The following is a 17,344-nucleotide window of genomic DNA, read 5'->3' as shown; positions in this document are numbered from 1 at the left end:
TTTCAAAAATTCTACAATATTGTAAGAACACAATACAATGCTGAGATACAAGTACTCTATAGTGATAACAGGGGGGAGTATAGCAATAACGAACTTCAACAATTCTTAGACTCTCATGGGTCTATTCATCAAACCAGTTGCCCAGATACACCATAACAAAATAGTGTTGCTGAAAGAAAAAACAGACACTTATTGGAGGTTGCTTGCTCTTCCTTCATTGAAGCACACATGCCCCCCACTACTGGGGTGTAACTCTCCTCTCTGCTACCTACCTCATCAATCGAGATCCTTCAAGGTCAATCAACTTAAAAACACCATTTCAAGTACTCATTGATGTTGTACTAGCTCCCACAATCCCCAACCTGCCACCTCATGGTTTTGGTTGTATTGCCTATGTTCATATTCCCAAAGATCAACGAAGTAAACTAATGTCTCACACCTTGAAATGTGTTGTTGTTTGATATGCATTGCATCAAAAATGGTATTGGTGTTATCACCCACCTACTCGATGCGTGTTTATCACTATGGATGTTGTATTCCATTAAGAAGTAATGTATTACTCTGGGTCTAAATTTCAGGGGGAGTATCTTGAGGAAATTTAAACTTTTGAATACAATCTTGTGACAGGTACAAAAGAGGTAAAACTTGATGTGGCAGAAATATCTGATGACAGTATAGGATAATTGGATACAAGTTGTAGAATTATGAGAATATTGTATATTTACTCCGTATCTTCTTTTAGGGAAATTGAGTAATTAGTGTTTTTATTTTATTTCCTAATATTTGTTGTATCCCTATTTTTTAGGATATTAGTTGTCAGATTTTTGTACAGCTAGCATATACTGTAATCTGCCTATTAATAGGCATTTTTCCTCTCAAATAAAAAAAATACACTTATTCAAAAATCACATGGTATCAGAGCATAGGCTCTTAACCTGATCCCTAATTTTCTTTTAATCGCATCTTCCCCTATTCCTTTCAATCGTACCAAGTTACCATGGCTACTGAGAAAGAAACCCTCACCTCAGATGCATCATCCTATCCCTCTACCCTCTCTAATCTGAATGCCTCCATTGGTTCTTCATCTCACAACAATGAAGTTGGTTCTCTGGTCACCAGCCACAAGTTCAATGTCCATAATTATCTTCAATAGTCACAATCAATGATGATGTATATTGGTGGAAAAGGGAAAGAGGAATATCTCATAGGGGAGATCAAAACTCCAAAATCAGGTGATTTGCAGTATAAAATGTGGAAGACAGATAATCACATGATTAAGTCTTGGCTGGTTAGTTCCATGAATAATGATATAGGAGAAAACTTTCTTTTATATTCAACAGCCAAGGAACTTTGGGATGTTGTCAAAGATTCTTATTCCAGTTCTGATACTACATCATAATTATTTGAGATTGAAGTTGCTCTTTATGATCTCAAAGAAGATACTACTGTTACACAGTATTTCAATACTCCCACTCGGTATTGGCAGCAATTAGACCTGTTTAAGACCTATTCTTGGAAGTGTACTGATGACAATACTTTATACAAGAGTATTGTAGAGAAAAGGAGAACTTTCAAATTTCTTCATGGCCTCAACAAGGAACTTGATGCTTTCAGGAGTAGGATCATGAGTATCAAGCCTCTTCCTCAAGTCAAAGAAGCATTTTCAAAGGTTCGACATGAAGAAAGAAAAAAGAAAGTCATGATGGACACTTCTTCTCTTCCATCTACTCAAGAATCTTTTGCTCTTGCTGCCCGAGGACAACAGAAAGGACGACCATGGTGTGATCACTGTCGTAAAAATGGGCATTATCAAGAAACATGCTGGAAAATCCATGGGAAGCTAGCTGATTGGAAGCCAAAATCATGGAAGGACAAGGAGAGTCATGGGAATGTCGTTGTCACTTCAAATACTGCTGATGAAGGTAAAGAGGACACATCTAATTCATCACCATTTACTAAAGCACAATTAGAGGCGCTTCAAAAACTCCTAAGTCAAGAAGCACCACTGAATCCTACACTTGGTACAGGGTTGTTGGCCATGAAAGGTAAATATTAAGTAGCTCTTACTGTCAATAAAAGATCTACTAACCCTTGGATTCTTGATTCTGGAGCATCAGATCATATGACAAGAGATGCAAAGATTCTTTCTGATTTTCACTCAAGTCAAGTGCATCATCCAGTAAAAATTGTCGATGGCACCTTCTCTAAAGTTGCGGGTTTGGGTTCAGCAAAAATAAATCCAAACCTAACTCTCCATTCTGTTCTCTATGTGCCTAAATTGGATTGTAATTTACTGTCTATTAGTAAATTTACGCGTGACCTCAATTGTGTGACTAAGTTTTACTCAAATCTGTGTGTGTTTCAGGAATTGGATTCGGGGAAGTCTAGTATCAGAGCAGACTAAGATGATTGGCAGTGCTAAGATGTGTTCTGGGCTCTATATCCTACAAGACAACAATTCTTCCGTTGGGACTGCTCAAAAATTCAGTTTGTTTTCTTTAAATAATCAGTCTTTGTCAAATAAAGATAGTGATATTATGTTATGGCACTATCACCTTGGTCATCCAAATTTTCTCTATTTGTCTAAGATGTTTCCTTCGTTGTTTTGTAATAAAAATCCGAACTCTTTTTGTTGTGAAATCTGTCAATTTGCAAAACACACTCGAAATAATTATTCTAGAATACCATATAAATCATCCAAACCTTTTTCATTGATTCATAGTGATGTGTGGGGTCCTTCCCATGTTAACACTATAACCGGACAAAGATGGTTTGTATCTTTTATTGATGATCATACTAGAATAACTTGGGTGTTTCTCATGAAAACAAAATCAGAAGTTAGTGAAATATTTAAAAATTTTCATTACATGATTAAAACTCAATTTCACACAAAGATTCAAATCCTCAAGACCGATAATGCCAAAGATTTCTTCAATTCTATTCTTGGTCCTTACCTCAAACAACACGGCATCTTACACTTAAGCTCTTGTGTTAATACTCCACAACAAAATGGGGTTGCTGAACGAAAAAATAGACATCTCTTGGAAGTTGCTTGTTCTCTTATGTTTTCTACTCAGGTTCCTAAATATTTTTGGGGTGAAGCTGTTCTTACATCTACCTATCTTATCAACCGAATGCCTTCTAGAGTACACAACTTCAAAATTCCGTGTCAAACAGTCATGCTGTCATTCCCTCATACAAGGTTCATTAGTCTTCTTAATCCTAAATTTTTTGGCTGCACTGCCTTTGTTCATATTCATTCTCAAAATTGTACTAAGTTAGATCCCAAATCTATTAAGTGTATTTTCATTGGTTATTCCTCTCATCAAAAGGGTTATAAATGTTATTCTCCTATAACTCGAAAAATATATAACTCTATGGATGTCACTTTTTTTGAAAATCATGCTTATTACAAATCTGAGATTCAGGGGGAGAATACAAGGGAACCTCATCTTTGGGACATTATTCCGAGTATCAATGATACTTCTTCCACATCTCCCAATGTTCATCATGAGAATCCTTCATCTTCAACTCCCAATGATCATCACGAGGATCCTTCAACTTCTCAAATTATAGAGAATCCTCTAAATTCATCCATGACTCTTGCTCCTCGTCAAGAACCAGGACACAAAGATCCTATTGTCTATACAAGAAGAAAGAAATCTGGTAAAGATATAGAGCATACAATACATCTGAAGGACCACCATGATTCAGAACCAAATCCTCACTCTCCATAAAATCATTCAAGTTTAAGTAATTCTAACCATGATAAAATTGCTCATTTAAATGCGATTTAGATCTGCCTATTGCTTTAAGAAAGGGAGTTCGTGCATGTACAAATCATCCCATTGGCAATTTTGTGTCCTATAAGATTTTGTCACCATCCTATCAGGCATTTGTTTCTACCATTGATAACATATAGATTCCTCACACCATTCAAGAGGCACTGGTTGATCCTCGATGGAGAAAAGCTGTAGAAAATGAGATTCATGCCTTGGTAAAAAACAACACTTGGACAATCACAAATCTACCACCTGGGAAGAGATCTGTGGGTTGCAAATGGGTCTTTACTATTAAATACAAAGCAGATGGTAGCATTGAGCGATTTAAAGCTCGACTTGTTGCTAAAGGCTTTACACAGTCCTACGGAATCAACTATCAAGAAACTTTTGCCCTAGTCGCCAAACTAAATACCATTCGTGTTTTGTTACCTCTTGCTGCAAACAAGGATTGGCTGCTACATCAACTGGATGTGAAAAATGTGTTCCTGAATGGTGACCTTGAAGAAGAATTTTATATGGACATTCCACCAGGATTTGAGAACTCGTCAAACAAGGACAAAGTTTGTAAACTCAAGAAATCTCTATATAGTCTTAAATAGTCTCCGCGGGCGTGGTTCAACAGATTTACTAAGTCAATTATTCAGAATGGGTATACTCAATGTCAAGCAGATCACACTATGTTCGTCAGATTCTCTTCAGATAAAAGTATATCTATCCTAATTGTTTATGTGGATGACATAATACTGACAGGGGATTACAAGGAGGAGATAGAAAGATTGAGAGATTTCTTATCTAGGGAATTCGAGATTAAAGATCTCGGGACTCTTAGATATTTTCTTGGCATGGAAATTGCTCGATCACGACATGGCATCTTTGTTTCTCAACATAAGTATGTTTTAGACTTATTAAAAGAAACAGGGATGCTCGGATGCAAACCAACCTCAACTCTAATGGACTCCAGCAAGAAAGTTGGATCAAAAGTTGATAAGACACCAATGGACAGGGGGAGATATCAAAGGCTAGTTGGACGCCTAATTTATCTTTCTCACACCAGACCTGACATTGGTTTCTCGATTAGTGTTGTTAGTCAGTACATGAACAATCCTACCAAAGAACATATGGAAGCTGTTACTAGAATTTTAAGGTACCTCAAGATGAATCCTGGGAAAGGTCTTCTATTCAAGAGAAGTGATAGCAGAGAGATCAAAGTCTACACTGATGCAGACTGGGCAGGAGATATAACAGATAGAATGAGTACTTCAGGATATTGCTCTTATATTTGGGGTAATCTAGTAACATGGAGAAGTAAGAAACAATCTGTGGTTTCCAAAATTTCAGCAGAAGCAGAACTTAGAGCTCTAGCTCTAGGTGTCTGTGAAGGGATTTGGCTGAAAAGATTACTGAGTGAACTAAGACTCTTTATAGGGGAATCTATAGAAATGTTTTGTGATAATCAAGCTGCCATTAGCATTGCTAAAAATCTGGTTCATCATGACAGGACAAAACATATTGAGATAGATCGATAGTTTATCACTGAGAAGATTGAAAATGCCATAATTCAAACTATCTATACTCCATCAAGACTCCAAATAGCCGACATTCTCACCAAAGCTCTTCCAAGGACTACTTTTGATGAATTAATGTGCAAGCTAGGAATGTTTGATATACATAACTCAGCTTGAGGGGGGTGTAGAATTATGAGAATATTGTATATTTATTCTATATCTTCTTTTAGGGAAATTGAGTAATTAGTGTTTTTATTTTATTTCCAAATATTTGTTGTATCCCTATTTTTTAGGATATTAGTTGTCAGATTTTTGTACAGCTAGCATATACTGTAATCTGCCTATTAATAGGCATTTTTCCTCTCAATGAAAAATATATGATTATTCAAAAATCACACAAGTGGTCAAAACTTGGATGTATGTGGTCATACCTTACACAAAACCACAAAATATAACAACCTCCTAATCCAGGACCGTTACACTGTGTACTTTAAATAGTGTCAGACTTGTTAATCAAGTCATTTTGTTATAAACGTGTGACTAAGGTTAATGTCAAGGGTTAGGGTTAAATTTTTTGCTCAAAGGAACTGTTGACTTTTCATTTAAAAAGCTTCATACATACATGTGATCCCAAAATATTACAAACAATCGTTTAAAAGGGTGCATATACATCAAAAGTTACAACCAGCCGACCTAAGCGGCAAAATCAGGGATACAACCCTAGTTCCTCTGAGATATCATCGGTTGTGGTGGATGGGCAGCTGCATATGTAAACATTGCCACTGAAACTCTCCAACTCATGACTGGTCAAGCTTTCCCTTTTCCCTTACCTACTCCACATAGCACCCGTGAGCCAAAGCTCAATAAGACAACTTAAACATGTGCATGAATAGAAAAATACAGATTTTCAAATACTTATCTAGCATGCCCAACAGTAATAACCTACTCATGCATGCATACAATTACAAATAAATGGTCATTTGACCATTCTGGGGCCGCTGCCCTGAATAGTTGACCATAGATTTAACCTCAGGGCCCTATTCCCTAGCTATGTGACCATAGAGTCACCTGAGGCCCTCGCCCTTAGCTCTGAGTAACTAGCCATAGAGCTAGTCAAACGCTTTTCTTTCCAACGACCATAGGGTCGACCAATGTAATAGTATGTTGTTGATTTGGGCCTAAGCCTTTCGACCAGCGCGCAGCGCGCTATTGCCGCCCTTGACTAATAAGTCAAGCCTTGAACCAGTTATTCAGATACAGATATAGATAAGCATACTTTAGACAATACAGGTATGCATAAATATTAATCATATAACACCATCAATTAAATGCAAACATAGTAATAACCATGTTCCCAAACAGGGTCGAGCCCTATCTACGCAAACAATGCGAATAATAATTTAACACTTAGTCAACAACGGAATATCCAAGTATGTTTAATCAACAAGCGCAATCATAACTCAAACATTTACATTCTCAAGGGCCTGAGCCCTATTCATAATTATAATCAACAATTAGGCCAAGCCCTAATCACATATATCACGTATTGAGTGCAATTTTCTTACCTTAGGTCCGAGTGCAGCGTAAAATAAGGACGACCCTTAAGCACGATCCCATTGATGAGCCCCTGGCGATAACCTAGTCACAACCATAATATAGGATCCTGTCAATAACGAGCAAATAAAGGCTTCTGGACCGAGTCCTAGCCTCCGGGACGTCGAATTCCACTAAACCTGGTAGTAGAATCAATCGCAAGCCCTTAGGTTTAACTTCCCGTCACTCAAGACTTATGGTGGCTAAAACAGCCCAGGTGGGCTGCGACTTTCCCCTAAGGGTCGTGGCGTGCCTCCCAGGTTAATAAGATTGAATATACATTATGATAGAATGATCAAACAATGGAAAACTTAAGGTTTGATATTTCTATCCAAATAAACATGATGATAAAACTATTAAATTAATTATCATAATTCCTGTGAGTAGATTAAGAAAAAATAATTTAATACAATATCCTAATTAATTATATAAATATAATAAAATCCATGTGGGATAAAATCGTTATATCTATATAACTGATCACAATTTATGTCCATTATGTGATCATAATGAGCTTAATATATAATTTTATATAATTAAAGATGTTGTGGCTACTTTCTCCTTCTTGGAACCTGGACACGGGTCGCGACTTGCCCTAGAGGGCCGTGGCGCGACCCCGAAGCAGAAACCCCCCTCTAGCCTAGGTTCGGTTGGGTCGCGGCGCCCCAAGAATAGGGCTACGACCTGACCCAGCGAACCTAGAATTCCTCTGTTTTTCTCCAACCAAACTCAATCAAAACCACCCCAAATCCATCATAGAACAACAATTAAATCCTCAAAGCAATATCAACATAATACCAACAACAAAACCCCAACTCAACACACTCAAAACTGCACCCAAAAACACAAATTCAAACCTTGAGCCACAAAGCTCAAGAAAACCTCAAGAACACTAAGAAACCTTAACAAAACTCAATCAAAACAGAGATTGAAGCTTTACCTCTGCTGTGAATGATGATTTCCTAGCCACAACCAATCCCAAATATTAACCCGAGCTTTCAATTCCTTGGTTTCCTCAAGATTTCCCACACCAAAGTTGAGAGAGAGTGATGAGAGAGAGAGCCTGTTGGGAGTGAGGGTGAGGCTAAGTGTTTGTTGTGTTTGGTTTTTCTTTCTTAAGGCTTAAGTAATCTTAAGCTAATCCTGAGGCTTGGGGTACCAAAAACGTCCCTGAGGGAAAAATATTCAAAATCCCTAACATCCCCTCCTAATCTCACTAACTCCAAATATATCCTTGAATACTTATTCCCGTTACCCGATAACCCGGTAATGTATTAGTTACCCACAATACCCCTTGACTCGCCCTGAGTTGGGTATTGGGTCCCATTGTGACTTTCCTGCTAACTTGCTCCCTAGGATTGTCTCGTGCCGAGTAACCTAAATAAACTCACATAATAATGTAGTCTCTCACATATTATCACATACATGTACATATATACAATTGTGCCCATAACGGGCCAAATTACAAAAATTGCCCTTCTAATAAGATACAGGCCCACATGCATATTTAATACACATAAACATGCATATCTAGTCATATTATCATACAACTCACGTAATCACATAATTACACACAAATATAACTCATATAAGTATATAACTCCATAAATTGTCATCCTGGCCCCTAATCAATGCCCTAAGCCTTATTATGTAATTTGGGATGTTACACAAAACTTGAAGAATTGGATATAAATGGTCAATGTTTTGGATATAAGTGGTAATGAACATCCAGAAAACCAGGAAACTTCAAAGGTTGAGTTGTAGTCTCTCCCGATTAATGTACTAGACCAATCGTTAGCTAAGGATATTCCTAAATCGTCTAAGAGACAATTACGACGTCTCACAAAAGGTATTCCAAAACCAACATATGTACCTGAATTTTCTGGTAAAGTAAGATATCCCATGAACCATTACGTGTCTACACATCAATTGTTAAAAACAACTTAGTCATTTGTAAATCAGCTATCCACTGTTTCTATTCCTGACAGTGTGCAGGAAGTCTTAAACGATCCAAGGTGGAAAGCCGCAATTAATGAAGAGATGGCCTCCTTACAAAAGAACCAAACATGGGAGCTTGTGGATCTACTAACAGAAAAGAAAACAGTTGGGTGTCAATGGATCTTCTCTATAAAGCACAAAGTTGACTGTACAATTGAACGCTGAAAACCAAGATTGGTGGCAAAGGGGTATGCTCAAACATATGGAATTGACTACACTGAAACATTTGCGCCCTTAGCAAAGATGAACACAGTCGGTCTTGTTATCCTTGGTTGCAAATTTTGGATGGCCTCTACAATAGTTTGATGTGAAGAACGTATTTTTACATGGAGAATTTTCTGAAAAAGTCTACATGGATCTTCCTCCAAGATACAGAGCGACAGAAAAGCAAAGTCAAAAGGTGTGTAGACTAAAGAAATCAATGTATGGTCTAAAACAGTCGCATAGGGCCTGGTTTGGAAGACTTACAAAGTCTATGGTAGCCTTTGTTTTATCATCAATGCAATTCATATCACACATTGTTCTTAAAGAAAAAAGAAGCAAAACAATAAAGTTACTGCACTTAATGTTTATGTTGATGACATAATGGGAACAAGAAATGATCCAGGAGAAAGGAAAGCTCTACAAGAATACTTGTCCAAAGAATTTGAAATGAAAGACTTAGGCCCCTTGAAGGCTTGAAGTATAGACGTATTTCAATCTCAAAATTGTATTTTCTTGTCTCAAAGAAAATATGTTTAAGATATTTTTAAGGAAACTGATGTCAACCAATAAATACACCAATCGAAAAAGAATTGAAATTACAAGTGGCAGGGATCAAGTTCCAGTTGACAAAGAGAGATATCTGAGACTTATTGGTACCCACACAAGACCAAATTTTCCACATGCTTTGAGCATCTTCAATCAATTTATGCATATTCTAGGTGAGCATATGAATGCACTCATATGAATTTTAAGATATTTAAAATCAGCTTTAGGGAAGGAAATTATGTTTTCTAGAAATGCAGAGAAACAAACCATCGATGTATACACTGATGTTGACTGTGATGAAGATAAAAATGACATGTAATCTACTTCAGGGTATTCTAGCTTTGTAGGTGGGAACCTTGTCTCAAACAAAGTGTGGTCACTCGTTAGAGTGGTGAAGCGGAGCTACGAGGAATGACTTTTGGTGATTGTGAAAGATTGAGTCTGAAATTACTCCTTCAAAATTTGGGTTATTCATCAAATACACCTATCCAATTGTACTATGATAACACCTCAGCTACTAAAAATCCAATCAGACGAACTAACAAATATGCTCACCAAAGTAGTGTCAATTCCCATATTTTCAATAGGCGTCTATGCACCAAAAGTTGGGGAGCGTAGAAATATATTCTAAATCAAGATTTATGAAAATCAATTAGTAATTTTCTATAAATCAATTAGAGAATTGATTTGTAATCAATTAGAATTCTATTTTTAACTTCTAATACTCTATAAACTGCAACATTTTTCACATAATGAACTATAAGAAAAACACATTATTTACAGCTATGTATCGATGCCAAAATCTCCTTGATGGTACATCGATTGGCCAGTTTCAGCAATAAATAATTAGAATTTCGGTCCAAAACTGGCCTTCAAGTTTTTTAAGATGTGCACAAGCAAAACCAGGGTATCTTTTACAAAAAAATCACTGAATAAATAAATTTTAAAGGAGCAACTGCCTAATCAAATGTCAATTAAATACTAATAAACTCCCGATGAAACGATTGATAACGTCTCCCCAACATTGCTGCCGCATACAGTTGGAACTCTATGATTCTCTCTCAACTTGTTAAACTAAACATAATTTGAATTATGAAAAATAAAATATAAGTAATGATATGTGCACACAAATTGTACACCAAATATTTACACATAATGATATGACATGCTGTCTTAATCTTACCTTAAGGAAATGACTGGTCGAAAAAATGTCATACCGTTTTGTATAAAGATTTATTGAATAATTTGTGTGCATATATGATTACTCAAAATAAAAACATAATTTAAGGGGAAAAAGTCGTCGCCATCTTAATCTGCCAAGCTATCTAAAAAGCTTTGCAGCTCCCTCAAGCCTTCAGCAGAAAAGCTCCTGTGAACTCTTGAGCGAGGGGCAACCAAATTTGGTGGAGGCTGCGTTTGGAAGCAGACAACAACAACAGCTAAGTTATCACCACTCTTCCTCTTCAAAGCCTCGTCAACCAAATCCTTACAACACATAGCTGGGTCATTGTGATCCTGAAGCCTGCGCCGAGCAAAATCAATGGCATTCTGGCTTCTAAACACATCCCAGATTCCATCACAGCCAATGATCAGAAATTCATCTTCCTCTGTCAGGTTTGCAGTCATAAGCTCTGGCTCAGCGCTTAGTGGTCCACCTTTGCTGTCCTTCATTCCTTCCATATGCCAGTCTCCTAAAGCGCGAGCAACATTAAGCTGTCCGTTAAGATAACCATCATATACGAATCCACCAGATGCCTCAATGCGCCTCTTCTCTTTGCCGCAGCTGGGTTTGTGATCCCTTGACATTTCAATTGCTTTACCACGGCGACAAAGCACTGCTCGACAATCTCCAGCATTTGCTACCACCAACAGTCTGCCATCATGATTAGATAAAAATTTACACATACTGCACGTGCTCTACTAACTTGTGAACATCTAACATAAGCAGGTACCACTGAACAAACACAACCATTCAACTACATGCAAAGAGGTATCCACATCAATCATCCTTCACAAACCGAGCATATTTGAATGGACTTCACAATCAAACTAAGTCGCATGGTTTGCACATTTAATTGGCGTAATAAGAGGGAAAATTCTATGCTTACAAACCTCTCTTTAACTATTGGAAACTATAGGAAAAGAGTAAGGGTGGGTTACCTGAATTTGCTTTTTATGTCCATTTTTTTATATCATTATATATGATAATATAATGAGAAACGACTTTCTTTCAGTCTGTAATAAGATCAGGGACACCGGGAAAACAATAGAAAAAGCAGTTACATTTGAATGTACAAACCCAAACTTCAAATATACTGACAGACATGTATATATAGTTCATAGCAACAATTTACTAAAGAAGCACAAAATCAAAGCAAAGGACTCATCTACCCTCTAGCCCATTAAGGTCACAACTGCGAACAAAAAATGGTGTCTAGGAAACCAGTAAGAGACCATTGTACTAGTTCCACAAATTCTTGTAATCACCAGAAGTATCTGACCCAAATGGAAGAAAGATGCAAAAGTTTATTTAACGTACAAATTCAACAGTCTTGATATGCATGCATAAGTACCACAATTAAACATATAACAACATTTAATCGGTAACAAACCTGAAAAACCTACCTTCCAATCACAAGAGCTGCCAAGGCAGTGGTACCAGAAGCAAGGGCAGCATCCAAGGAGCAAGCTTCTGCAAAAGAAACATCAGTTTGGAGAAATGCTGAAGCAAGAACTTTCTCAACATCCCCAGGGAATCCATCATCCTCAACTATAAACTTAGGTAAATGATAGCAAGCAAAGTCGGCAGCATGCTTTCCTCCATGTCCATCAAAAACCTGCCCCACCAGTAACATGCATCCATAACTATTAATATAAAGTAGCTATAAAATGGAACCAAACAAAATATATTATAAATATCTATTAGTGTCAAAATATTGTTCTGGAAACTTGCATGGTGATCTCAGCACAACTGAACCAGAAAAATGAGGAGTTTAAGAACCAAAAACTCAGGGTACAACAAAATAGAGCATTATTGCTGTCACCATCCCAACTCCACAAAAGTTAACTTGAAAAAATCTTATATTAGATGCATGAATTTGCATGTCGACAAAGAAAGTGATGAAAATTTCATTAGACAATTGACAAGAAGTTTCAACTACTTAGTTCACAAAACTTTAAGGGGAAAAATGTTTTTATGCGGGAAAATAACGTTTATCATCTATGACCTAACTAACAAATTCATCAATAGCTGTCAGAAATAATGGCACAACCAATATAACAACTCCTTAAAGTGAGTAGAATAGTAATTAAAAGAGAAATACCCCATAAAAGGCGCTTGGTCCATCAGGCAAGTTCTTAAGCCCATAATTTTGCATGAAATTATCAACACAAACATAAGCATCTTCCATGCTTGCACGAAACCCAATATCAGTCCATGCTCCAGATCGGATAATAGGAGAGAAATGAGACTGGCAATCCTCCACATCAAGTCCTGGTTCAGCAGAAAAATCCGTCGTTTTTGTCTTCATCTGCTAAAATTGAATTCATGAAATTACATATATGTTTAAAAAAACTTGAAAATTCAACCAAAGTCAAATTTTATTGACAGAAAACAAACTAACTGTACAATTAGACAACACTGGTTAGCTTTAATGACAACTCGACAATATAAAAACTATAATAAATTAATAGGGCTTCACTTTTAGAAAAATTCCGGATGTAAATTAAACAAATAGAAGTCTTGCATAGTGTATCTCACATTAAACATATGCAGTTGTTTAGATCATAAAAGGAAAAAAGAAAAAAAAAAAAGAGTGGGGGCAGCTTCTATATACGGAAATTGGCAACATTAAATGTGACCACAAAACTGAAACTCCTATAAAATATCTATACCTAAAATAATAGGAATAAAAAATAAAACAAGCACACAAATGTAAAAAAAAATAAAGGTTGGGCACTTCAGTGTTGGCAAGAAAAACATGCATCTCTTGATGCAGTCACCTGGAATATATCTATATATATATTTATAGATATATATTAGTCTTGTTGAACCCTACAATCTTTGAAAAGCAATAAACTCTTGAAAGTTGCTAGGTAAGTCATAGTGATGAATCGAACCCAAGAACTCAGGAGCAAACCATGAGCTTGACCACTGGACCTAGCACTCATGATGCAATCATGTGTAGTTAATGCCTTCTTTTTATAAACATTATGTTCGACCCTAAACCTGTAATGACCAAGTAAGAAACTTACAACATACAACCAACTGAACAGGAAACTACAGTAGCAGCAATGATCTTAGTGGAAATTTATGGTAGAAAAAAGAAGAAATTTTAAGAACAGCCAATAGTTGGCCATTGTCACAGAGCGTAACCCATTTTATTAAAGAAGGCGATAGTCGCAGGATTTCAAATTGGCGAAAGAAAACAATACAAAGTAAGCAAGAAGTAGCTAACCTAAAAATTACAAAAAAAATACTTCATGCTAACTGGAAGATGCAAAAGCAAATAAAGAAAGAAGAAAATTACAAGAGATGGGTGGCGAACGAGCGATTTCTTGTAACCCACGGCCGCGTTTGGGGAACTGATGCATTCCCTGAACGCCCCAGCGAGAGGGTTCGGAGGCCGACCATCGCTCGAGCTCCCATTTTCCACAGTACTACTCGCTTTAGTTTCCTCCATTGTTTTCAACCATCACATCTTCGAGAAAGGTCCTTTTCAGGTTTGACTCACTGGTGAGTCAGTGTCGTTCGAAGTGCTGAAAAGAAACTCAAGAGAAACATAAATATATATATATATATATTTAAAAGGGTCGTTAGGAAATATTCCAACGGCTTCGGCCGGACAGAGCGCTAAATCTAACACTTCAGAGCGTGAAAAACAAATGAGTCGGCGCTGCACTGGAAAATAAGAAGAATTTTTTTAGGGTTTTTGCACAAGAGAGTAAACTTAGGAGAACGAGTCGTGATGAGTTGACTTAGCCGAGAAAACTCAAAAGTCAAAATTATGAATTATTTTTTTTTATGTAAAAATTATGAATTTTGAACATACAAAAAAACGTTATTTTTTTGTTTGGTTTGTTAATTTTATCCAAGGAAGCTCTAGATTTAGGAATTTAGGGGTCGTAAATGCAGCCTTGTCCTTTCCTTTCCTCAAAATTCAAAACTACAGATAGAACGAGATTAAGAATTAGGGTTTTTGAATGAAAAGTAAGCAAAAAAAAAAAATGGCGAGAACTAACCATGATCTTGACACTGCTCAGACCGTGTGAGAGACAAATTGGTTTTGGCCAATCTAAACGATCACGAAGGTAATTTGATTCTTTGTGAATGCTAGTTCTAAGTAGTCGGTTACTCGATTTCTTCCACTACTATAAATATAAAGAAGTCGGTTTCTTTATGCTGGGGGATGACTTAATATTTAAATTATATTTTATTTATATGAAATTTTAAAAAAATGAAAAGAAGAAGAAAAAATTAAAATAGCACAAAGCTAATAAAAAACATATATTTTGTATTAATTTTTATAAGAATAGGGTGTCTTAATCAAATGTTAGGGTGTTAATATAATGTCATTTTCAGTATTTATGTTCAAGTGTACCTCTAATACAAGGGGGTTAGCCTCAAAACCCCGCCAGCATCCTTGGCAGCGGCAGTCATTCCCCAGAGGCGCTCCTCGAAGAGTCAGAGTAGAATCGGCCTCTCCAGTAAAACTGAGGTCTGTATCTCGATTGTAAGGCCAGGTCATGTAAAAGGCATCCTCACCAATGTTATCGACCTCCTTCTTGAGGATCTCTATCTTGGAATGCATGACTTGATGCGCCTTTCGAAGAGACTCTGCCTGCTCTGTTGCTCAAGAAGCCTCAACCTTGGCCTGCTGGGCACGCTCCTCGGCGACTCGAGCCTTGTCAGGCGCCTGAGTAGCTTCACCATGGGCCCTAACTGCGTCCTCCGCTGCCTAAGAAGCTTCCCCCACAGCCTTTGCAGCTTCTTGCTGAGCCTTGGCAATCTCCTCCTTAGATTTCTGGGCCTCCTCCTAGGCCTCATCCTTAGCAACCTTAGCCTCCTCGGCGGCCTTGGTTTCTACCTCCTCGAGTGCCCGAGAATGAGCCTTTCCTTCCTCCAATGCCACATTTAGTTGAGCCAGCTCCTCCGGTGGCGCACTAGCATGAGCATTCAAAGCAGCCAGTTTTTCCTTAGCCCGCAAAAGATCATAGGATTTGTAACGCCCTACTGCCTTAGAGTCGTTACTAAGTGGATTTAAAATGTGTAATTAACCCGCTAATCGAGGTTTTAGGACAAAAGTGTAATTAAATCATAATCAAAGTCATAAATTTGAAAATAAATCTTTCATTGAAAACTATAAAGCGTTTAACATTTGGGATCCCAAAAACATTGTTTAGAAATATTTACAACTCAAAATATAACCAGAGTCGACTAAACGACAAAATTCAAGTTTAGTACAATCATCTCCCAAAAACACCCCTGGCCGTGTCAACCAGGTAGATCAGACATGTACGCGCCGCTCATCATGCTCACCATACTTAAGGTTGATCGACTTTCCCATTGCCTTTACCTGCACCATAGAGCACCCGTGAGCCGAAGCCCAGCAAGAAAACCCTCACAAGCAGATAATATATGCATACCAAACACTTAACATAAAATCAAGCCATCATCAGGCTATACACATACGGCCATGCCGTCCCAGGCGCTTTACCAGACCCTGGGTTCGCAGTCTATACCATAAGGATATCCCAGGTATCCCGTGGGGTCTTGCCCTGGTAACTCGCACTCCGCGTGCTAAACGCTGCTCCCGGCCCCTTGCCGTTCTCGGTCTTCGCCGTTCCCAGCCATTGCCGTTCCATCATTTATATACACACATGGTATAACTAAACAGATATTTAAATGCATATAAATTCAATCAAAGGGCCACGCCCTGCAACACAATCATATAGGGCCGAGCCCTGCAGTTCAATCATATAGGGCCGAGCCCAGCAACACAAGCTCTATGGGAACAGTAGTTTTCTTACCTATGCCCGAGCCTTCCAAGCACCGATGTCTCGAGCACAGTCCCCTAATCTGAGCCTCCCTGAAATCCTAGTCACAACACATTAACAATATATATCCATCAAGCTCTAATCCATTAAATAACTTGGAGTCTTAATTCTAATCTCCGGGACATTGAATTCTATTAATCTGGGTGATAAAATCCATCTCGAGCCTTAACTATTGAATTCTCGAGCCTAAAATCTCTTAAAAACCCAAAAATGCGCTAAGCGCCGCGACCCTAGGGACTCATGTTGCGGCCCCCAGCTCAACCCGAGGCCCTGCCTCAAAATAGCCCACACGCGCTGCGGCCCTTCCTGAAGGGTGCTGCAGCGCGCCTTCAATTCCAGGCACCCCAAGTTCTAAGGGGATGCGGCTCAGCAAGAACAGCGCTGCGACCCGACCCCTCGAGCCCAAAAAAACTCACCACTTTCACCTCATAAACCAGTCCAATTATCCCCAAAATCAAGCCAACAATCCAAACTAATTATCACAGAGGTTGTACTATAGATTCAGCAACAAAACCTAGCCAGAATTCTAGTTCAATGCCCCATCAAACTCAAAGTTGAATCTTCATCTCTCCAACATGCAAAACTCTAGCATACCAGCAAAAATTCCAAACACAATCCTTATAATTTAAAACTTACCCTTTGTTGAATTGAGTCTCTGAG

At 37.8% G+C, this 17,344-nt stretch overlaps 1 protein-coding gene across 3 annotated transcripts; it reads right to left on the bottom strand.

Annotated features, from left to right (window-relative positions):
• Window positions 1-10,381: 10,381 nt before the first annotated feature.
• LOC133807352 (probable protein phosphatase 2C 22) lies at window positions 10,382-15,019 on the bottom strand. Of its 3 annotated transcripts, none has more exons than XM_062245615.1 (5): window positions 14,870-15,019; window positions 14,158-14,528; window positions 12,952-13,161; window positions 12,254-12,465; window positions 10,382-11,501 (listed from the first exon to the last, which is right to left on the bottom strand). In XM_062245615.1, exons 2-5 carry the CDS (start codon window positions 14,308-14,310, stop codon window positions 10,937-10,939), a joined length of 1,140 nt encoding a protein of 379 aa, XP_062101599.1. In that variant the 5' UTR covers window positions 14,311-14,528; window positions 14,870-15,019; the 3' UTR covers window positions 10,382-10,936. The 3 variants fall into 3 exon arrangements, with proteins under 3 accessions (XP_062101599.1, XP_062101601.1, XP_062101600.1); XM_062245617.1 differs by having other exon boundaries at window positions 12,952-13,158; XM_062245616.1 differs by having other exon boundaries at window positions 14,158-14,386.
• Between the last annotated feature and the right edge of the window lie 2,325 nt (window positions 15,020-17,344).

This window comes from Humulus lupulus, chromosome X (assembly GCF_963169125.1).
Source record: "Humulus lupulus chromosome X, drHumLupu1.1, whole genome shotgun sequence".
Classification (NCBI taxonomy): Eukaryota; Viridiplantae; Streptophyta; class Magnoliopsida; order Rosales; family Cannabaceae; genus Humulus; species Humulus lupulus.
This window is presented reverse-complemented; position numbering and strand designations above follow the sequence as displayed.

Coding starts and splice junctions, on each gene's coding strand:
- LOC133807352 (XM_062245615.1), bottom strand. CDS start 14,310: ATGGAGGAAACTAAAGCGAGTAGTACTGTGGAAAATGGGAGCTCGAGC. Junction 13,162..14,157: donor TCGTTCGCCACCCATCTCTT/GTAATTTTCTTC, acceptor ATTCAATTTTAG/CAGATGAAGACAAAAACGAC. Junction 11,502..12,253: donor GCAGCTCTTGTGATTGGAAG/GTAGGTTTTTCA, acceptor TCATGATGGCAG/ACTGTTGGTGGTAGCAAATG.